The 25,563-nt window shown below is 35.2% G+C and overlaps 1 protein-coding gene across 1 annotated transcript in view; it reads left to right on the top strand.

Annotated features, from left to right (window-relative positions):
• The window catches only part of LOC123540051 (uncharacterized), a 106,697-nt gene extending 87,565 nt beyond the window's left edge, over positions 1-19,132 (top strand). The window contains exons 14-15 of the mRNA XM_053527481.1: positions 18,818-18,884; positions 19,045-19,132. Coding sequence (XP_053383456.1) covers positions 18,818-18,884; positions 19,045-19,132 — 155 coding nt within the window. The remainder of the gene's footprint in view (positions 1-18,817; positions 18,885-19,044) is intronic.
• The last annotated feature ends 6,431 nt before the right edge of the window (positions 19,133-25,563 follow it).

Genomic DNA, 25,563 nt, shown 5'->3' on the forward strand with positions numbered 1-25,563 from the left:
GAAATTTTTTTGGACTGTTTGAAAAGCTTATTGCGTATATTTGCTTATACGACTTTAACTGCCTCTTGCGTCCTTTTCAATATTTTTTCATAAGTGGTTCAACATCTTTATTTAAGTTGCCGGTACCACAACATTACTAAATAAATCTGAATTAAACACAGAAAAAATGCTAGAAGTGCATTTGCATGACCTTTTTGGATATCAAAAGACAAAGACAACTATGTACTCAACATCATGAAGGCAACAATGGCAAAATGACGGAGAAGGGATGCAAAAAAGGACGATCGTGAACAAGCGTAATTACCATGGCAATATAATGATGATAGATGCCAAGACAAATAGCCTACAAACATTACTTTTTTTGATAAAGAAACCCAGTTACAAAACCTATGCAGTACATGTTAAATCTTCACATTTAACAAATGTATACAATGTGTTAAGTTTGAATCCATTTTCACTAGCGGAAAACCAAAATGCCAGTTATTTCTATCAAGTTTGTATCTAACTGTATCTATGACAGAGGTATCATGTCCTCCACTAATTTAGACATGCAACTTTTCTTTTACAGCTTCGCCCCTATACACTTATCTTATAATTTTGTTGGTTTTCTGCACCAAATTTTTTACAGAATCCTGTTACGACTCATGTCGTGTACTGTTCATTGTGTTTATTTAATATCACGCTAGGAACGAGACAAAAAATAAATAAAATAAGATATAAAAATAATGAAAAGAAAAAAAAGACTCATGTTACTGCAACGCTATGCTAGACATTTTGTCGAGATGTCGTGTCGTATTGTCAGCCATCGTATCACGAGTCTAGCGTCATGTCACATTATCGCATGTCATGTCGTGTTTCGACCGTCTTTTCTCTAGGCCGACGTAGGACATGCAACACGACTCACAACGATAAGAAAGACACCGATAATACCACACGACATCAAGACGTTGTGTCGCTCTTCATTTCACATTGTCGTGCATTAGATTGCATTACCGTTTTTAAACTCTTTTATGTCTATGTACGAATTACGATACGACACACGGCAATATGGCATGACATGCGATCAGGGCACGACACTGCTACACGAAGCGCAACGCAACATAATGTCTAGATGTCCTGTCGAATTGTATGGAGGGGGATAGCCGCCATTTCACACATTTTATTAGTTGATATTTCTTTATGCCAACTTATTTACCACGTTGCTTTTTATCAGTGCCTTATTTCCATTTTTATGTATATTGACATTAAATTTTTATTATTTTAATAATGACACTACTAATCATTTTTTTTAATGAAATATTAAAATGTTTCAGTTATGAATTTATATAATTTAATCAAAAGAAGTTGAAATTCAAATTTTTAAATTTAAATTGTGTTGATTATTTTACAATTGCAAAATTCAATTTCTAGTTATATTGTTGTTGTTTTCAAAACATTATTTATATTTTTAGTACTTTAAAACAAGAGGCATAATTAAATCTTATCTATGTGTCGGATAAAAACGAACATCATTCGCACAATGAAATGTTGATTATATATTTTTTAAACATACAATCGTCCTCATTATAATAATTAAAACAAAATACAATTATTGTTCTTGTAACTTTGTATTTGACCATGTTTAAAAGGTTGTCAATCGGGTTCGAGCCCATATGCCGAAGAAATATACATAAAAAAGATATATAACAACAACTAATGTAACACACTTTGGAATATATCTATTATTTTGCACGATCTGTCGACTTGCTATAGGGTCCGTATAACGGTAATTTTTGTCGCATTGTGACGTTTAATGGCTTGCCTTGACCCTTACGGGTACGTCAGACACTCAGACTTGGTTTCATTCTATAGCAAGGACTCATACCTATATGACCATGTATAATATACGATAAATAAGATACATTTACGCGTTTCTTTTTACGTTTGGACTTGACACCCATGTTTGAGCCCGGTCGGCCCTTAGGATCTAGTTTAAACCTTGTGCTATACCTTTATGAAATAGTTATTGGAAAGTTCTACAAGTATATGTAATTTTTATCAAAAGATATCTGTACTACTTTTGTCGTAATATCTTAATACCGGTAACTGAAAATAGCCATTTAAAAAATGATTTCAGGCCCGGGGCCCGAACCCCTCTAGAGACCGGTTGATCCAACCAGGGGTTTCTGAATGTCTTTTAATGTGTAGAACCTAAAATTATGTAGCTATAAATTTCCAACCATACCACTTTTACTTCGATTTCGATATTAGGGACATATCCGACATCCGGACCCTAGGGATGAGAGGAAAAATGTTCGAATCAGACCCTAACCTTTTCGACTCCGTAACCCATGCGGGACTTTGCCTGGGTATCCATTTTTTAAGCCCTTTAGAAAAAATCCTTGATTTTATTTGGTAGTCTAAAAGCTGGAAAATGAGATAGTGAAAAGTGAAAATCTAAAATAAAGTGCATTATTCTGAGAACTTGGATTTTCGATTTCCTCATTTTTTTTTGCAGTTGATTTATTTTAAGGTCAGGGTTAGGTGTCCGGAAATCTCGACCAATTTTAGCGCAAAGAAACGAATTTAGATTGATAATTCCCGTTACTTTTCAATAGTTTTATTTTGTTTGTTTACATCGAGAACATACCTTTGTAGTGAAAACTCGATATTCGTCTATTTTTTGAGGAACAAAACGATCATTTCTACATTTGTTTCAAATTTAATAGTACCCTTTCGTTAATTGGGTATGCTTTTCAGATTGGCAAGTTATCATAAACAACACTTCCTTTCCATTTGACAGTTTCGTTTTTGCAATTTTCATTATTTTGACGTTTATGTTGTTGTTGTCAGATGTCCTTAAAGGGCCTTGACTTTATCAATTAACTTAAAACTTGAAACTAGGCTGTCCCGATTGTTAACAGTCTATTTTCCAACATAAACATTCAGTAATTCCCCTGTAATGTATACACACCCTATAAACGACTGTAGCCCCCCTCTACCTCTTGCGAGTGATCAAAACAATAAACAGACACGCGAAAGGTAAGAATCGTCTTCAAATTCATTATTTTGCTTTACACTGTATGTGTATTAAAGTTTAACGATAAGTCTAACATAAATATGTGTATATGGTGATATAATAGATGAAACTGAAAGGTAATGTTTACAAAATGTTGAATGATCACACTCATTGCATGAAAATTCACTCGACCAAGTCACGAAACTGATGAATATCACGCCAAATTGATTTGTAATCCAATTATCCATGATGCTTTCTGTAATATGTATGCATACTCCATAAATATATGTAAATAAAATGTTTCGTATTTATTGCGTTTTTGAATGAAATTGATTTTTATCTAATCTGTGTAAAAACATTAACTGTATGCCGACTTGCCAATTTTGATATTTGATCTGAACGCGTATTTGCGAGTGATACTGTATTCCATATTGCGAGTACTGTAGGCGATTTATGTCCTTTAAAGGCGTAAATGAAATTTAAACAAATGCATACAAAATTGTCTCTTTTGATGAGTCGTCATGTTTATAATGTCATTTAATGTCGAACCCCTCGTGCGATGCTTGTACTAATCCATGGGGGTGGGGATGGAGTGTCTGTGACTCGCTATCCTTCTTAATTAAATAATTAATTGAATGCTTCAGCGTCGTTAACATGCAAGTATTCAGTGTTGGTTTTACACACATATGTCACAAACTGACATACGGGCCTCAATGTATCTGTAGTGTAAATACAGGTATTGCATCATCTTTTTGTAAATTTTTTAGTTATTGAGGTAAATGTCAGATTTTACGCATAAAATATCTCTCGTGTTTTTCTGTATTACAAAAGTTAAATTTCCATGTAAATTTTATTAAGTTCGGTTCAGTAACAAGAAAGTTGGTATTTTATAAACTTCAGTAATTTATTTTTTATCCCCCAAAACCACTATAACGGGCCTTAAATTGTAAATTTCAATCCGCGCCAAAGTAGTCAGATTTCCCGGCTATATCGTGATTCCCGTGAAAATGCAAATAGCCAGAGTACACGCATAAGCCGTGAGTCCCATGAAATTTAGTATTTGGCGGGACATTACCCTACAAATAGACTGGAATAGATATGCCTAGTGCACACCACTTTCGACATTAGACGAATTTACGTCAAATTGATATTATATTAATGCTAGCTTTTGTATTACGTTTATTTCGCATTGCATCGTATTAATTTGTGATTGTAAATAATAGCTGCAGTTTATCATTTCCCTATCTATAATTTTTCATCATAAACTTTTCATATCTTTTCCATGCTTTAACTTTAGACTTGTTAGTAATTTTAGAAATAATGGAAGTAATAAGTGACGTATTTTAATCACGTGACGTATGAACTTAGTAGCACATATATTTTGTATAAGTAGCACGTATTATTTATGGGAGCCTACGGAGGTATTGTGTACCCAAAGGAGCAGTTTTATGCCCTTACTTATTTGTTTTGCTATGGTACTTACCATATGTTACATATTTTAGCTTCTTCCACCAGACGACTTTTACCTGGTGATGCTGTCACGACCCGGAAGTACAATACCCGAGGTTCATTTGTCTTCACTCGCCTGGATGTGATTTTCCCAGCGCAGAGCTTTTGTCCCATGGTTGTGCCGTAAACCGCAAAGACGATGATTTTTGTGATCCACTGAAGTCAGCTCAGGGATGCAATCACCTACCATCATAGGAAGCCCAAACGGAGTCAACGTATTCACGGTTTAAAGGGACTTTACTTGAAGATATGTTGTATTTTTGTGCTACTTAAAGTTCAAAGTTAACTTTATACTTCATAAAAGAGTTACTGAGCTCAGATGTGTTTCTTTCTTTCTTATAATAAGATTTTTTTTCCACTTTTCATTTATTCATTGTAAATAATTATTTTCTGTAAATAAATTTGTAAATATTGTAATGGGTGTTGATTTGTTCTGATAGTTATTGTCCCCGGTAAGTCCATCCTGTCACAACATATACTATCATAAAATACGAATTAGAAACTGAAAGTATAAACAGGGTCCCTACTATTTCATGCAAGAAATTAACCGTCGATTCCCTACGGAAATCACGGTTACCTGACGATTTGAAACTAAATATGAGATGAGACAGGAGGGGACTATAGGTTGACCCCCGTCTGTCTGTCCGTCTGCAATAAAATGATCCTCTGATTTTTGGAGAAAAAAACAAACTATTTCACCCGCAAGTATCCTGCGAATAAACGTATAAATAGAAAAGGATAACGAAAACATTACCGGAAAAGTCGATTAAGTCCTTATTAGTATTTCAGAGTTTACTTCATGGTAAACCAGTCAACATGATTCAAAAGTAGTCCAACTATTTTTGTCACGAATGGCCTAATGGTTTAACTACCCGATTCCCCCTTCCTCTATAATAACATAAACATGTTATCGTTACAAATACCGTGCGCGAGTAGTACAGCCTTCGTGATTACTACCTGTCAAGATTTACTGCTATTTCTCAGGTTAGAAATAATTTACATTTGATAGTGATAACACGTCAGGAATCTGTCCTTGCGGATTTGACCTGGTGACCTAGTTTTTGAGCCCAGATGACCCATTATCAAACTCGTCCAAGATTCTATTGATGGTAACATTATGACCAAGTTTCATTAAGATTGGACCAAAGGTGTGACCTCTCAGTGTTAACAGTCAAATTGTTGACGACGGACGAGGACGACGGACACAGGGTGATCACAAAGCCCACCTTGAGCACTTCTTGATTAGGTGAGATAATAAACCCTCATTTGTTCTTCTAATGGCATTTCTGCTTGTAAAATGAGAACTTATTTCATTCGCAGAATATATTTTTAGTAAAATAAGACAAGTTTCATGTTAAAGTTCGTGTGTTTATGGCAAATACAAAGACAAAATTAAAATAATGCTGTTTACTGTGCAACGCTGTCAAGAAAGCGATCCACAAAGGATTAGTGGATTCAGTCCGGCGCCGTTTCACTCCAAATCACCCCATTCACTGTTCATATTTTCACACCTTATTAATTGTAGTTGTGATTATATACTGGTTTCAATGGTTTGAAATTCTAGAAAGTATAAAATTGTATGCGACACATCGTCTAATTATGTTCTCATGATGGTGAACATTTGTGCCAAGTTATTTCAAAATCCCTTAATGCATAAAGAAGTTACGGCACTGACACAAAAAAGCAGACCATGTTTCACCTTTAAGTGTTACTTTGAAAAGAAAAAGAAAAATAATAAGATGGACATTAAGTACATATTGCCGATGTTTGTAAGTAATCTTTGAGAGAGGTAGGTGTAATAGCACTGAAGTAATTGCACAACCACATATATGAGGACACATATATAAACAGACCGAACAGACAAACCGCATGTTGACTGCTATATTCCACCCTCCTTCAAACTTTGTTTGCGGGTTATAATTATGAAGAAGTACTACAGGAGCATAGGAACGCCGATATTTTATAAAGAAGTCACTCACAAACAGGCATACAGTCTTTTTACGAAACTCGCAAGGACTTGTACAGTATTTAAGCAAGCATGCATACAATCAAGAAATAACACCGAATCTTCTTTCATTGACGGTTATAAACAAATTGGAGAATTTATCAATGATTTTATTTTATTTTACCAAACTAGTATTGTTTCTTTATCCACGAAACAGTGAAATTTACATGTAGGTCATTCTTCAAGCAAGAAAATAAGTACTTTTGACGCCGACAATGTACAATTCTGGACAAAATCAGTGATCAATCAAGTTTTTTTGCTATAATTCTACCTGTCATCAGACTAACACATTATATACAGAAACAAATCATGTTCAGCTTCCAATAAAATGTAAATATACATACCTTCAAAGCAAATCAGTCACTTTAAAATGTTATTTTTTAACTTTTAGCTGTCAGTTTATTGTTTTGATCACTCACAAGAGGAAGAGGGGACTACAGTCGTTTATAGGGTGTGGTATATATGTTACAAAGTCAGGTATCTAACCTAACGTCATTTTATGTATCAAAACTGATACAGTCTCATATCTAGATGTTACAGCGACCTTCAATTGTTGTTGATAAAAGCTCCTTTAAGTAATGTAAAGTTTGTGTTCATGGTGCATTTTAACTTAAGTCACTCAGTCGGAGCTGTTTCATGTTTCAAAGAAATCTGGTCATAATAGCTACTCTGCATGAAATATACAGAAGCACTGTTTGGAATTTTCACTTCCGTCTTCTCACACTGGTTATTCGGGTACCTACTCGTGTGAGCGATACCGCCCTCGTGTGATTAATGTACATGTATGTTGTTTAGGGTATATAAAAACAATGCCAACGTATGACACATATTTAAGAATGTTGAACATTTTAAAGACAGATTCGTCCGAGGCAATGCATTAATTCGCACTGGTGAAAATATCAGTCCTCAATAATATTGATATGACTATGAAATTTGAAGAAATGTAGCGAAAATTACGTATTTTGACGTTTTGAGACGTATTTTTCTTTGTTCAAAGTTGAGATAACTGAATTTGCCACTCACATTGGTAGAACTATACATACTCAACTACAAAACGTTTGGATCATGTACCTGCAAGTTGTTTTTGTTGATAAAATTTCAATTATATGCATCCTGTTGCTGTTTTTGATGGTACCTCTGACGATGGATGAAAATAAACAAAGATACCTGCCCGTTTGCACATGGGTACCGTCCTCGTTATGTCAATGAACATTTATAAAACTCCCCGCAGCGATTGCTTCCGCATACGGTACACTAAATAAACGCAACTGAAGGTAATTGCTTTGAGGATCTGGAAATAAGAACTGGAAATGTGAAACCCGACCTTTAGTCGATCTATTTGATTAGAATTTTAACCTTAAAGATGTAAAGAATGGGAGTGGACCGTGTTAGCAGTATTTCACCAAGATTAAATCTTCCTTCACACCCACCCTCTATTCTACGCATTCTATCATCTTGCTTTCTTGAAATTCTTCTTTTTCTCCTTCAGTCTCATAATGAAAACGACCAAATTTATCGCACACCGAGCAAAAGTGCTTATGTAGAGACCATTTTTTTTCTTCCTGAAAGGGAAAGTGGACCCTCTCTCTGGGCATGTATTCGTTTAGGGAGATGCTCCGGCTTCATAAATCTGCCTTTTATCGTATCTTGTAATATTCACCTCTGTTTATAGGTGCACCCTCCATTAAGGTAGTGCTAATTAGGTGACTTGTTTACAAGTACATACAATATACACTACTGTATAAGTGTCTTACAGGTGACTAACTGAACAAACAGAAGCAGATATGGAAGTGTGGGTATCAGATTCTATCTCTTTTAATTGTTTGTTCACACACTACTCACAGCGGTTGTAAACGTTAAATGTACGTCTAAGGACGAAATCTGTGAGATTCAAGATTTCAAGATTTTATTTATAACTAGGCCCATACGGCATCAGCATTATAATAACAACAAATTTAACAAAACAAACACTAATACATAAAATAAAACAGTAGTTTTACGGCCATAATAGATCTAATACAAATATTTTGTAAGCTAAAAAATAGAAGATGGTGTACATTTAGAATTAACCAGGTTGAAAACATGGCCAGCAAATAACTGCCAGTGACAAAACCCTATCCCTACCTAAAAATTTGAAGTATTTTCTGTACAAACAATGCTAACTTAAAAAGAGTACTATCATTACTTTGAAATAAACGTTGAAATGACATTACATTTAACAGTTGAAAGTCATTTGGAATATATTTTACTCTGTCCAAATCAATGTAGGGACATTCTAAAATAAGAATATTGCGGAAATGCACTGGTGAAAGTACTGACTGATTCAACCAGAATTCAGAAGATCCAAGTTGTTCTAAAGATTCTTTTACATATGAAATCTAAGAACAATAATTTACATTTTGCTGATGGAGTCTATACATGAACCTGTATAGGTAATACCCCAAGCTCACCAAAAACCATGACATAAGGTGTTGACTTTTTAACCTTCAGTAATGTTTTTAAAAAAATAAGCTGAAAACTTTTAACAATGCTAACATCACCACATCCCCATACCTCTGATTCATACAATAATATTGGTTGAACCACAGACTCAAATAAATGTAACTGTGAATCAATACTAAGCTGCAACTTCCTACATTTTTTTTTCAACTGAGCATACATAGCCTTTCTAGCTTGGTCAACCAAATATATTTTAGTTTTATTGAAGTTACCATTGTAGTTAAATTTAATTCCTAGATAAATGAAGTCATCTACTACTTCAAGTGCCGCATTATTATAATAAAAGGTAGACTTATTAAAATGTACTTTTCCACGTTAGAAAAGAACAACCTTAGTTTTATTTGAATTAACTGTAAGTTTCCAAAGTTAATGCAGATTGTAAATCATTTTAAGATTCTGTAAATAACACTGTATCATCTGCATTAAGTAACAAAAATAGCTTGAAGAACATTTCTGAAATATCATCACTTAGCAGGTCCTATACATTGTTTGATATTTCCACTAGTCCTGAACAATAATTAGACATATATGAGACTAAATCATTCTAGAAAACAGAAAATAATATTGGTGATAAAGTTTCACCTTGTCGTACACCAGTTGAGTTAATAAAGAAATTTGATAGACTTTGGCTACTCTTTACACACGATTTGGCTTATATATTGCATAATATACAGCCTTAAAGATTTTCCCATCAATGCTATGCTGTAATAATTTATTACATAAACACATACGATCGACAGAATCAAACGCTTTCTTGTAATCTACAATGGCACAATGTAAGAGCAGATTGGTTTTTTATACTTTAACTTACTGCCTTTAGATTCATAAGCACCATTTGCAATACAGAATTAGCAACAGACGATAAGACAGGTAAGATTATATTTTGTTAAAGTTTAATAAATAACTTTGAAATAATGTACAAATGGTTACCAAGAGCAAGCAAAATTTCTCGTCGCTTTCTTTTTTTCTTTTCATTTCCCACCATTTTAGCTCTGCTTTCAACAGTTGGATGATAAGCAAATTGCTCGGGGCTTGACTTGCTCGGCAAACCTGCAAACCTACTAAACTTCATGTCCTCTTTACCTACCTTAATAGAACATCACTTTTTCCAACACCTATTTTTCATGGAAGTTTTATCATAAGTTAAAGTAACGATAAAAATAAAGAGGGAGCTGAATAGTTCCTAGTAAAATGCCGGTCAGTTGTGGTCTGCTACCCTAAAATGGCGCGTATATGCTCCTGTCCGCACAATAAACCCCCTACTTTCGGTTTCGATCTGCAAAACTTGTATGTGAAGTGTATAAACATATCTCATCTCATTTCATGCATTATGTATTCCAGCAATAAAAAGGTGTGATTAATGCACTTGTTCTACACGAATTTTCGCACAACGGCAAAAAAATGATGAAACAAGGATCTGTTTACTACTGACTTCTTTCGACTACTCAAACGAAGCACATTTTCGACCGAATAACTGGCTTTATTCCTCAAAACGAAGTTAAACATGGGTCGATCGCAATACAATATTTCACAAAAATCATATCATTTCTGAACAAATTTAATTTTGTTTTTGTTGCAAACATTGTGTACCCCATAACAACTTAAATAACAAGACAAAACGTACGGTCGCAAACTTTCAATTGAAAATACACTTAAGAATGTGTCTATGTAGATGGATCTTGAAAGCGAACTTGAAGAAATTATGTGAGAAGTTTTTCTTCGGATAGGCTGCTTCCAGTAGCTGGAGGGTATAAAAGACCAAAGTTTTATCTTCATCCTAGCTGGTCATTGCATATTATCGCTAAATTTTAGAAAAGGGGTCTGCGTCAATGTAATGTTCATTTCAATAACGAGTACGGTACCCGCTGGATTGACAGAAACAACGATGATGGTACCATGGTACATCGTCAGAGGTATCTTATTTTCTATACACTGTCTTCGAAAAAATCGATCTAATTTTACTGTGCTTCAAGTTTTTGTGAAATGAAAGCAATGGCTAATACACAGAATGACTGCTTTTCATTTTCCTAACAAAAAATTCCTAATATAATCCGAAATAATACCATTAATCGTGAAAATATATACCATCGCCTTAAAATATCTTCATTTCCGCGACAAAAAAACGTATTTTTTTCACAGTTATTCAGATCATATGAGATAGATATTTGACATGGATATAGTTAAGGTTTGATCTGATATATTTAATACTAAAACTTTTCAAATCTTCAGTAAAATACGAAATAATTACCTGTTATAGGTGTGAATTTCCTGTTCAGCAACATGTACATTAATCACACGAGGGCGGTATCGCACACACGAGTAGGTACCCGAATAACCAGTGTGCTTCTATACTAATCTATCTATCTCGAACTGCCACATCCAATACTCTTGATTCTAAACTCTGCAGTATATCGTCAAACAACACAGGCATGAATTTTGTATTATTTTTACTAGTACATGTATAGGGTATATCCAAATAATGTACCTGCGTTTTATCCATGAACAATTTTATTTTATTTACATATTTCTTGTGGACAGTTTTACTACGGCTCTTAATTTATTCAAGTGTTTGCGTTTGTTTAAACTACTTTACGAATTACACTATTGATGCTACCTTCGCGACCATTGTAGATTGTTGACAGTAAATTCAGTACTTTACGCCATTCAGTCATTCCTTTTAGTTAATTACATCTTCTAACAGTCAATAGTACTGTCCAAGTTGTAACCCGGACAAGTTCAATATAGAAATTTAGCAGGGTAAGGCTTAAAGTCTACCTGACTTTAATAAATTTAGGGAAGTATTGGTCTTGAAAAAAAATAATTAAATTATCTTAAAATGAAATGATTTGTTTATCATTTCAAGCCATTCTAGATTTTTAAGAATCTGTAACATATAAAGCAAAAATTGTTTTCAGAACCACTGTCTCGAGTTGTGTTACGTACAGTGTGTAGACTCATAAACTTTTTATCATGTTTACCACTCCAATTAATCAGCAACGTAATTGATATAGCGCGTGATCGCATCAAATGTTGAACCTATCACAGATTTTAACCCGTCACATTAATTGGGGATACTAGATAAAAATAGCTATCAGTTTTGGCCACTCGCTTGAAACTTGTCCTTGGGTTGAATGTAATATAGACAGTGTACGGTGTTCCGTTTGGACAATCGAGACTTATTTATTTAATACTAAACCGCGATGAACGTTGGTACGTTGACAAAAACGCGATGGAGCGATGGCACGATGATGAAACAACAATGGGACGATGGTGAAAACGCGATGGCACGATGATAAAATCGTGACGGTACGATGGTGAAATGTCGATGTAATATCGCGTTTACATCATCGTTCCATCACGTTTTCACCATCGCAACATCGTGCCATCGCGTTTTCATCATCGTACCATCGTGCCATCGCATTTCACTGTCATACCATCGCGTTTTCACCATCGTGCCATCGCGTTTTCATCATCGTACCATCGTGGTTTCACCATCGTACCATTTCCTTTTCACCATCGTACCATCGCGTTTTCACCATCGTGCCATCGCGTTATCATCATTGTACCATCGTGCCATCGCGTTTACACGATCGTACCATCGCGTTTTCACCATCGTACCATCGCCTTCCGGTTAGAAATTCGTAATGCCGTACACTTGCATTTTTTTTGTCAACAATAAATAAATGTATCTCAATGTATTTTGTGAGACGAAATTTACCATTAAATACAGAAATCAGATACATGCTTGTCCGGCTAACTTAATTAGCCTAGCTCGTTGCGAATAGACAGCCTGGTTCTTTAACGTGTCCAGTGTATAGCACTGATGCACGCAAGGATTGCCTGGGTTTCTGACCAGTACACCTCTAGTTGGGTGGGAAACACTGAAAAGCGTTTCTGAAAATTCCCGAGTAGCTGCCGGGGATCGAACCCCTAACATTAGTATTGGAAGGCCAGTGTGCAAACCACTGAGCTATCCGTCCATCAAATAATATATGTGAAATATGTTTTGGGACTTATCAGTAAAGGCCGCTATTACAAATGAATACGTTTAATTATTTCCGTAAAGAAACTTTCTCATAGATCATGCTATGATTCTACGTTACTGTGAAAGAAATTTAATTTCTTACATGCTTAAAGCCGTCCGCCATAAAGAATGTTTCGGCTCTACGTTAAAATAAGGTAATTGGGACTTTTTACTGGGTTAAAGCTTGTCCATAGGGCATGCTGTAGTTCTACGTTAGAAATTGTATAAACGATAAGTTGTCGCATTACTGAATGTGCTTACCCATAGATCATGCTGTGATTCCTTGTTTTAGTAAAGCACATGAACGAGGAGGTCCGCTGTGAAGCTTCTTAATGACGTGAAAAGGCGTATTGTTAAAATCTAATACGTCTTTGTTAAACACGCTCGCGGCAGTTTCGTCAGTTTTTTTTCCGCAATAATAGACTTTTGGGGAAATCTTTTGTATTGCAAGATTATGTTATGATGTATTAAAAACATGACGTAAAAATACTAGGTCACAAGCATTGTTTTAGTTTTATTTGTTCTCAGATATGATTTTGAACATTTTTCAACATGCCCATACTCCTACCATGGTTTTCAGTAAAGTAGAATAAAAATGAACTAGACTAAGTATAAATTTGAAATCAAAGCATTGTTATATAACAGAAAACAATATTTCTAGTGGAGACATGCACAGAGAAATTGATTTTGTTAAAAAGAACAGTAGTTGTTCAGCAGACCGATGGTTATTTTTTTCATATTTTTGTCAATCTTAAGTTGGTATTTCTGCTATCTGTTTCTCATAATTGAACTAAAACAAACTCTGCACATGTATTTGCATATGTCTACCTAATCTAAAACAGAAAGAAAATGTGTAGGTCACTATATTAGATTTGGCTTTAATTAAATTAAAGGTGGAGTGTGTTTATAGCACGCAGGTCCGTATGATATACGTAATCAATTGTTATTTCAAACAATGGCATATATTCAGTCAAAATGATGTTCTTGTCGCATATTTTTCGTTTTGTTTTGGTAATTGTTTTATCATATATTTGTCATAGGTTTGAAGATTTGATCCACACTGAAGAAAGTATGACTGAATCCATTGTTTTGATTATCTCCTTTTTTATTTTATATAATTATTTTTATGTATACACTCATGTGTAATATGACAAGTAGCGCTTTTCTAACCATTCAATATGCATACTTTCTAACTGAGTACCTGTTTACCTGTTCTTACCATAAAATTAAAAGCCATCATAACTTAAAATAAAAAAATACACCTAAACTATATATCTAGTACTGCTTTTATGTTTGACTGTTGGATATAAAACTCCAAGCAATGCACGTAGTACTGCTCTAATGTTTGACTGTTTGATGTAAAACTCCAAACTATGCACTTAGTACTGCTCATATGACTGTTTGATGTAAAACTCCAAACTATGCACGTAGTACTGCTCTAATGTTTGACTGTTTGATGTAAAACTCCAAACTATGCACGTAGTACTGCTCTAATGTTTGACTGTTTGATGTAAAACCCAAACTATGCACGTAGTACTGCTCTAATATTTGACTGTTTGATGTAAAACTCCAAACTATGCACGTAGTACTGCTCTAATGTTTGACTGTTTGATGTAAAACTCCAAACTATGCACTTAGTACTGCTCATATGACTGTTTGATGTAAAACTCCAAACTATGCACGTAGTACTGCTCTAATGTTTGACTGTTTGATGTAAAACTCCAAACTATGCACGTAGTACTGCTCTAATGTTTGACTGTTTGATGTAAAACTCCAAACTATGCACGCAGTACTGCTCTAATGTTTGACTGTTTGATGTAAAACTCCAAACTATGCACGTAGTACTGCTCTAATGTTTGACTGTTTGATGTAAAACACCAAACTATGCACGTAGTACTGCTCTAATGTTTGACTGTTGGATGTAAAACCCAAACTATGCACGTAGTACTGCTCTAATGTTTGACTGTTTGATGTAAAACTCCAAACTATGCACGTAGTACTGCTCTAATGTTTGACTGTTTGATGTAAAACTCCAAACTATGCACTTAGTACTGCTCATATGACTGTTTGATGTAAAACTCCAAACTATGCACGTAGTACTGCTCTAATGTTTGACTGTTTGATGTAAAACTCCAAACTATGCACGTAGTACTGCTCTAATGTTTGACTGTTTGATGTAAAACTCCAAACTATGCACGTAGTACTGCTCTAATGTTTGACTGTTTGATGTAAAACTCCAAACTATGCACGTAGTACTGCTCTAATGTTTGACTGTTGGATGTAAAACCCAAACTATGCACGTAGTACTGCTCTAATGTTTGACTGTTGGATGTAAAACCCAAACTATGCACGTAGTACTGCTCTAATGTTTGACTGTTTGATGTAAAACTCCAAACTATGCACGTGTATACTGCTCTAATGTTTGACTGTTTGATGTAAAACTCCAAACTATGCACGTAGTACTGCTCTAATGTTTGACTGTTTGATGTAAAACTCCAAACTATGCACGTAGTACTGCTCTAATGTTTGACTGTTTGATGTAAAACTCAAACTATGCACGTAGTACTGCTCTAATGTTTGACTGTTTGATGTAAAACCCAAACTATGCACGTAGTACTGCTCTAGTGTTTGACTGTTGGATGTAAAACTCCAAACTATGCACGTAGTACTGCTCTAGTGTTTGACTGTTGGATGTAAAACTCCAAACTATGCACGTAGTACTGCTCTAATGTTTGACTGTTGGATGTAAAACTCCAAACTATGCACGTAGTACTGCTCTAATGTTTGACTGTTTGATGTAAAACTCCAAACTATGCACGTAGTACTGCTCTAATGTTTGACTGTTGGATGTAAAACTCCAAACTATGCACGTAGTACTGCTCTAATGTTTGACTGTTTGATGTAAAACTCCAAACTATGCACGTAGTACTGCTCTAATGTTTGACTGTTTGATGTAAAACTCCAAACTATGCACGTTGTACTGCTCTAGTGTTTGACTGTTGGATGTAAAACTCCAAACTATGCACGTAGTACTGCTCTTATGTTGGACTGTTAGATGTATAACTGCAAAATATACATGTAGTACTACTTTAATGTTGGACTGGTTGAATCCTCCTTTCCCGTAATATGGTATTTTCCTGATACCTCTTAAAATAACGTAAAGATATATAATAGATAAGTATACATTTTTATAAAACATGATTCCAGAGAACTCCAAGATGTCAAAGAATTTCTGTATTAGTTTGCAATTTTTTTATCTAAATGGTTTCGATAAAGTATTTGCATAGAAAATTTCAGTAATATTGGACAACAACATTTTGTTTCGACATAATTATAACAACACGTTGTTAGTATAATTATTAAGTTTGTATAAACACATTTCCTTTAAAAAGTAACATTTCCGCGTTTACTTGTACATTTCCCTAAATATGTGTGTAAAAAATACGGATCTGGTGCAATAATGTGAAGCGCAAAGTGAAGCCAACGAGTATTAGTACACCAAACGCAACATCATTACTTATTCACTCCAAATTTAAATAAACACAGTACCTTCAGCTGATAACAGGATGGTCAATGACTTTTCATGCATGTAAAATAAGAAATTGGCTGTTGTAGATAAAATATTAGATCTAGGATTATTTATCAATTAGTCTCTTATGAAATAGAGTTTATCTTCTTTCATTAAAGATTTTTTTTTATTTTAACGTTGCAACGACAGATTTATAGGTCGTAGGGCGACTTTCCAGCTTTCATGGTGGAGGAAGACCCCAAGTGCCCCTCCGTGCATTATTTCATTACCAGCGGGCAGCCGGGTCGAACCACCGACCTTCCGTAAGCGAGCTGGATGGCTTCCTCACATGAAGAATTAACCCCCTTCCACCCCCGAGTGAGGCTCGCACTGACATTGATGCGATGCAAGTGATTTGAGGTCAGCGACTTTAACCACTTGGCCACGAACGCCCCCATTAAAGCATTAAGACATGGTAGCAACGCATTTTGATAGTCACTACCATAATTCGAGTTTTTGAAGTCAATACCAGTATGCGGTACACATAACGCAGTTTGGTAGTCACTGTGCAGTATCAAAATATATCCAACGGAAAACGCTATTAATAATAATCTCGTGATTTATATTAGGAATATATTTTGTGACAAATAGACAATATTATTTCAAAGAGAGTAGTTGTTCATCCGAACTTGACCTTATGACCTTGCAAATATAACAGTCCTAGTGTCAGTCAAGCAAGACCATTGGAGCACACTAAGTGAGGTCAATGCAACTCTAAATTTGACATACATTGAGAGATATTGAAGCACGTTTGTTCACCACAATTATTTGATGCGTCGTTCTCGTGACCCTGGGACAGGTTTCACAAACGCCCAGAGTTCAGGATATTTACGAGAGATGGCACACCTTATTGAGGAGGATGCTTTATTTCTGAGTAATATTTAATGATAATTATATTTCTTACCCATCTAAACACACAGAACCCAACATTTCCATGCGTTGTCCAGAGAGGATACAAAATACAACGCGAGTGTATAAACTTCTACGTTGTGGTTCAAAGATATATGTGGTGTACACCTGAAACTCCTAACCTTTAAAGAGAAAAGAAAAACTTTTTGCCGGAATTATTTATCTAAGACCCCTAAAACACGCACAAATTCCCCATCTATGTTTGCGTGGGATCTTTAAAAAAATCTAGGTGGAGTACCCACGTGCCTTCCATACATTAATATTTCGTTTTACAGAATTCAGTATTTTCGTGCTATAAAAAATCTCGGTGGATCTCTCCGACAACACTAGCTAATTAAAACAACATAACAATACAGTGTTATTGCATAGGAAAATAGAAAAAAAATACGTTCCATTAACACATCATATGTACCCTACGCATTTTCTCGCCGAATTCCGGTTGTGACTACCATGCGAGGTGTAACAAAGCTCTCTGGGAAAATTAAAAGTTTGACTGTAAACAAATGCTTATTATTACACTTGACTGTTAATCAAGTCATTACAATTGACTGCTAATCAATTTTTTTACATTTTTCTTTTTTTCTACGCACTACTAAATACAGTTTAAAAGAAAATATGTTAAAAACAGTATCTTGACGGAAAATCATCTTCCTTTTCTATTAGATTTAACATCATTCATTTTGCATTCAATTTGCAAAGTAATAACCAGAAACATACGCTCAGATGGATGTCGGACACAAGAAGAAGTTGTTTCTGACAAGTTTCTGACAAGTCTTGATAACGAAATTGTGTCAGTAATTTAAAAGTGCCTTTGGTTTCAGAACGATTTGTGTGCTATTCAGTATGTGCCGTCACTGAAAACTAAAGTAGAGTAGAATTTCACATATTTATATTTCTGTTCATTTTTTTTTAATCATTTTTTGAAAATTCTAACTTATCGTAAGAACTAGCAACACATAGATATACAAGAGCTAGTATGGTTTTTTATCATTCCCTATTATGCAGTGCGATTTCTTCTGTTTAAAAAACCCCATCTCATTAGCATTTACATGAACACACTTTTTGAAAATCAGTAGTTTACGAGAATCGTCATTATTATTCGTTTTCTAGAACAAAAAGACAAAAAAAAGACAAGGAATAAAAATGATTACATTCGAGGGGATGATAGTATGAGCGTTCAGAAGATGCTTAGGTTCAGGGTGTGTAGAAGAGAGTAAGATACTGAATAATTAGAAGAGGCTGAGGTAAGGGGCTTTTAGGAGATGGAGGAATATGTGATTATCTGTAGAAGGTGTTGGTTTTAAGAAGAGGATGCCAGGGGTATTGGATTATCTGTAGAAGCTGAGATAAGGGGTGTTAGGAGGAGGGTTAGGTATAGGGTATTCAGGAAAAGCTCAATTATGGAGTGTTTAGAAGATGGTTAGATATTGGGTGGGGGTCAGAAGAGACTGAGGTATGGGGTGTTTAGAATAGAAGCAAGTACGAGATTATCAGAAGACTGGGGTATTGGTTGTTATGTATACGGTTTTCAGAAGTGGCAGAGGAATGGATGTCCAGAAAATAGCTAGGTATTGGATGTTCAGCAGAGACTCACGTATGGGATGTTTAGAAGAGGGTTAGGTATTGGGTATTTAGAAAAGGCTGAAGCATGGGGTGGATGGGGTTAAGGAGAGTCTGAGTTATGAGGTGTTTAGAAGAGGGTTAGGTATTGGGTATTTAGAAAAGGCTGAAGCATGGGGTGGATAGGGTTAAGGAGAGTCTGAGTTATGAGGTGTTTAGAAGAGGGTTAGATATTGGGTATTGAGAAGAGGCTGAAGCATGGGGTGGATAGGGTTAAGGAGAGTCTGAGTTATGAGGTGTTTAGAAGAGGGTTAGATATTGGGTATTGAGAAGAGGCTGAAGCATGGGGTGGATAGGGTTAAGGAGAGTCTGAGTTATGAGGTGTTTTGAAGAGGGTTAGATATTGGGTATTGAGAAGAGGCTGAAGCATGGGGTGGATAGGGTTAAGGAGAGTCTGAGTTATGAGGTGTTTAGAAGAGGGTTAGATATTGGGTATTGAGAAGAGGCTGAAGCATGGGGTGGATAGGGTTAAGGAGAGTCTGAGTTATGAGGTGTTTAGAAGAGGGTTAGATATTGGGTATTGAGAAGAGGCTGAAGCATGGGGTGGATAGGGTCAAGGAGAGTCTGAGTTATGAGGTGTTTAAAAGAGGGTTAGATATTGGGTATTGAGAAGAGGCTGAAGCATGGGGTGGATAGGGTTAAGGAGAGTCTGAGTTATGAGGTGTTTAGAAGAGGGTTAGATATTGGGTATTGAGAAGAGGCTTAGGTATGGCACTTTTTAATGTGTCTGCATTATGAGGTGTTTATATGAAGACTATATATTGGATGTTCAGAAGGCGCGAGGTATGGGGTATATAGAAGAGGCTTAGGAATGGGATGATCGGGAGAGACTGCTATTAATAAGTAAGTATTTCGACATTCTATAGATGTAACTGCAGCTTAACATGTCTATGTCTTCCCGTTTAAAATACAGCGAAAACGGATGTAAAACATGAAAAATTTGACAAATGAAAAGTACTTTTGTTGGGACCTCTCATTTACAATTATATCAACAATCAACATGCTAATTGAGTGCATTTATGAGTGGAAAATATTGATGGTGAAATGATGTGAGTTTGTTATATTAAAAATCTTTAATAACTTCTTTCAGGTAAATCATTTGTATGGTTTCGGTAAGCATGTCCATGTCTTTTACTCAGACCTTTTAGATCATGAGTTTTAGACTTTTGACTTGTCTTCGACTTTAGATTTATTATTAGACCAACTTAGGTTCAGTATAGGCTCATTCAAATTGCTGAAAATAGACTGAACTTATACTTTTTACTATTCGATTTATTTGCTTTCGGAGACTTTTGATAGAGACAAGAAAATGAGAAATCCTAAAATCAATGAAAACCTTGTCCAATTTTTCTTAAGATATTATTAAAAGTTAATTTCCTTGATCATATCACATATTTCTATTTTTTATGGAGAGCAGCAAAAACTTAAATATAGTAAATTGGTGAGATTAGCTATCATTATCACACTATAAAAACAATAAAGACAAATTTGAACTTTTTAGGTACCATCTCAATACAACACTAACTTGTCGTAAGTACAATATAAAGTCATTGACCGATAAATTTCAAAATTTGGTTCACTAGACGCTTTTATCAGCTACAATCAGAGATTTGATGCAGCAGTTTTATTAGGGTATCGTTGATTAGTGTTGAACTTGTTTACTTCAACCCCTTATTGTCTCACGTCGGACATACTAACCTTAATTTATGACCAATCTATATATACATCTCATGTTAGAATATCCTTGGAGTTTACAGATTTGATCAAATAATGCAATGCCGGTTTACTCCGTAAATCAGTTTATGCAACATTTTAATATGAAAAATAATCCGGCAATAGTAACTAGACTAGCCACTACACTGATAATACAAAGGTGGCCTCATAGTTTGTAAAAGTGACAAATGCCAGTCTAATTTAGAGATTTTCTCAGAGAACTGATTCTAATATACTGAAAATAGAATATAAACTGGCTATATTCGCAATTTTATCAAATTTAATGATGTGACCTAGTCTATTAATAAAATCACGTCCACATATTCTTTGCGTCATACATGCGACGTGTTTTTCCCCTGATACCCTGGTTACTTCTATAAAACTTGACAGCTTTTATTTACTGAAGTTTTTGTAGAACTCCCACTCTTTATACATTCTTTTTCTTGACTTTCCATAATGAAATTATCTTTGAACAAATATAGTTGACACTGAACTGTGTGATCACCACGGGGACCGACAAAAATAATGGTCTCTAAATATTTTGGCAAATATAAAAACACAAGACATATACTATTTATTTAACATGCGCATCATATTTAAAAATCTGATAAATATTTTTCTAGATTTGTTCCAAGATATCAAATATTTATCGCAGTCCGTTGAGTGTGGCAATATGTCTTTTTTGACTGTTAGAAAGCAAATATTTCCAACAGGATATCAATGCAGAAAATTTGAATGAAAATGTTGTTTTATGGGATGTGCAATATACTAAATATAGTAGAAACACTTAAGAGGAAATTAAAGTGGCTGTTTAATAAATTCGTTTAATATAGGTAGTCACGTGTACGATGTCGACTGTCTTTGGTATCGAGATAAACTAGATCTTATTGACACGGTCGTCTCGACTGTTGGTACAATATAACTATGTTGCCCTTTTCAGTATTTTTATACGTGCGACAAAAGCGTTTTCGTGTCAAATGCCTGAACCAGCACAGGAAACAGTATACTTACGTATACATACTAACCTGAAGTAAACAAACACAAACATTAATTTTTGACATGCATTTTCATTAACCATTTTTTTTGCAAGATGATGGTCAAACGACAGTATCATAGAAAGGTTTTTAAGAAAAACAAAGTGAAGAAGGCATAACTATGAAAGGGTGATAAAAACACAATGACTAAATAAATGTTATACAATATTTCCTGAACAATCCTTCAAAATAGCAATGGCTAAAAGATGGCGTAGTAGCCACGGCAAGTACAATGTCGCGATGTAAGAAGCAGAAAAAGCAAGACGACTATAGTCATCAAACATCATAATCATAATGCAAGATGTCAATGGAGCACGACATCACGATACTGATTAACTTTCTGACCGTCTTTTCTCTAGGTCAGCGCAGGACATGCACTATGACGTATGACAATATGAAACGTTAGGCGACAGAACAACACGACATTGTGATATTTACGTCCCGCATCATCTTGCATTGTCGTGCCTCAAGTCGCATAGCAGACTTGTACAAAGCACACACGACAATTATGACATGACACGCAATTTGAGTCTGGAAAATGCTACAAAAGCGCAATTCAACATTAATGTCGCGATTTCATGTTGTATTGTCTCCCGCCTAATCGTGTATGAGCACTGGGTCTTGCATCGTGCGTTGTTTCGCGCATCTTTATATTATTTTGTTTTGTATCGCATGTCGTGCGACAGCCTAGAGCAGTAGACTGTCGACACACAGCTCAGGGGTCGACAAAACGACAAGATCCTCGTCATATGATACAACGGGCGAAAATAAGATGCTACATCACAAAATAAAACCCGCGCGTCTTGTGCTGTGTTGCATGTCGTGACATGCGTCGTTTGTGCATCGACATTGAACACGACAGACGACACAAGATATGAGCTAAATACGAGTCTGTAACATTTCGATTATTTAATCTCGTTTACTTTTATAGTCATATAACGGTAAATTCTTTTTATTGACAAAAGATGTACTACTGAAATAGAGTTTACCTTCAAATTTATATATTTTATGTGCAGAAAATGGTAAAACGATTTTTATTATAAACGTACAATTACCATGATTTCTGTTGTTTCTTTTTTTGTTTTTTAAAATATAACACAGAATAGGAATAAAATCAAATTATTGTATTTCATTTGTTATATATTTTCGTTGCTGTCGTGCCAAAACCTGCAAAAACGAAGTTACACTTCCTTTGCATTTGATAATCCTCATTGTTGACAGTTTAGTATGATAATACTGCAACTCGGTCGCTCTAAACAAATCAGTAATTTTCCGTTTATTTCATTTATGTTAGAAGGCCATGTGTCTTTACCCTCACGTAAGTTCAAAACTGATAAATTTCACATTTAGATTTTAAAGCGACATTTCATAAATGCAAGTAAAACCTTCTTTAAATACTACACAGTATTCTTTTATGCGTTTTTATTCAGTTTAGCTACATTGCAAATAATGTAAGGAAACACTGTAGGGAAATTTCCCTTTATTCGCTTTAACTTATGTATATTTTACTGCAACATTCCCCACATTTGATTTTAAACTCTGTGGTTTTCAGTTAGATTTTCGATACTCGCTCATTATCATTGCAAAATTGAAGCATATTGGTCCGCTTTCTTCGGTAACCTTTTAGTACACGTCACTTGTGTAGAATTAGAAAGCATATTTATCTTTGTATAGGGTATATCCAAATAATGTAGACACAATTTTTTCATTAACAGTGATATCATTCAATTTGCAATAGGAGTGAAATTATGTGCAGCCCGATACAGTTCTCGAACCTGCGACCTTCTGCTCGCAAGTCAGATGCTCTATCAACTGAGGTAATGGGACAATCGATATCATAGACTAGTTATATATATTATATACATGATATTATATACATGCTGCTATATTATATACACACTGCTACATTCCTTCCTCCTTTTTCAAAGACAAACTCAGTTTCTTTTGACTAGCCCAGCCATTGCTTAAAACTAGCTCTAGATTCCAAGGGTAGTCACCACAATCATGGCACCATCGCAATAGGAGCGGGAAAATGTGCAGCCCGATACAGAACCTGCGACCTTCTGCTTGCAAGTCAGATGCTCTACCAACGAAGCTAATCGGACAATCGATATCATAGACTAATTACATATATTATATACACACTGCTACATATTGATGTCTTTCCCGTGCACTGTCTCATAGTTTATGAAGAATCAAAAGAAAAAAAAATTAAATTAAACGTATACATAAAATTTTCTTCAAATAATGTGATTTTCAAACCATCTTAATACAGTCTGTCACATACTGAGCAAGGATCTTTTTCAGCATTTTCGGTTAGCACTCGTGTGGCATTACATACAGTGTGACTGTGTATTGATTCACAAAGCATCATATCTACCACTCCAATTAATCAGCAAGGTTATTGATACCCCGTGATCGCATCTAATTGTGAACCTGTCACCGATTTTAACCCGACACATATAGGGATACTAGATAAAAATAGTTATCAGTTTGGGCTACTAACTTGCGTAAATAAAAAATCGGCAAATATTGTATATACCCAGAGCCGTATCCAGAAATTTTTGACTGGGGGGCACCAGTCTTGAACGATGACATCAACGCCGAGGCGCAATGTTTTCGAGGGGGCGCCTTTGTCCATGTTAGGTAGGGATTCATGGGTCAGGTGCGGATCAGATTGACTCCCCCTGTATTTTTTTGAATTACATGCATACAATGGTGGCCTCTGGTTTAAGGTATTGGAGGAGTATAATACTTCCGTCTTGATAGAGGGGTCAGGGGAATCTCCCCCTGGAAAATTTTGAACTTGCAGGTATGAAATGGTGGCCTCTGGTGCACTTCTGGGTCTAAATTTTGAGGGGCATCTTTGATGAGTACAAATCACGGGCCCCCTCGACCGGGCCCTGGATCCGGGCCTGTATTCCGGCATGAACTTATTTGTTGTATAGTTCCTTTAGCAGCTGAAATTGAAAGAAGTCTTCTTCTTTCAGCAATCTGTTTTACATGGATATTCCACAATCTGTATTACATGGATATTCCACAATCTGGTTTACACGAATATTCCACAATCTGTATTACACGGATATTCTACAATCTGTATTACACGGATATTCCACAATCTGTATTCCATGGATATTCCACAATCTGTATTACACGAATATTCCACAATCTGTTTTACATGAATATTCCAAAATCTGTTTTACACGGATATTCCACAATCTGTATTACACGTATATTCCACAATCTGTTTTACAAGAATATTCCACAATCTGTATAACACGGATATTCCACAATCTGTTTTACACGAATATTCCGCAATCTGTATTACACGGATATTCCACAATCTGTATTACACGGATATTCCACAATCTGTATTCCATGGATATTCCACAATCTGTATTCGCAATCACTGGTCTTTAATTGACTTATCATGGGCGGAATTCATATTCTAGGCGCAGTGCTTTTAGGGGTTCCGGCGGCATACCATTTCAGGAAACGCTAAGCAAGTATACAATAACTGGTGTAATCTCACGTATCTTTGACATAGTTTGAAGAAATAGTATTGACACAATGACATGTCTTAAATTTGTAAAAAAAAGAACCATAAAAGCGTTCTGAACAAGTTAGTTTATACCAATTTATTTTAGGTCGATTGTGAAGGAAGTTTTACAACTTATAATACAT

This window comes from Mercenaria mercenaria, chromosome 16 (genome assembly GCF_021730395.1).
Source record: "Mercenaria mercenaria strain notata chromosome 16, MADL_Memer_1, whole genome shotgun sequence".
Classification (NCBI taxonomy): Eukaryota; Metazoa; Mollusca; class Bivalvia; order Venerida; family Veneridae; genus Mercenaria; species Mercenaria mercenaria.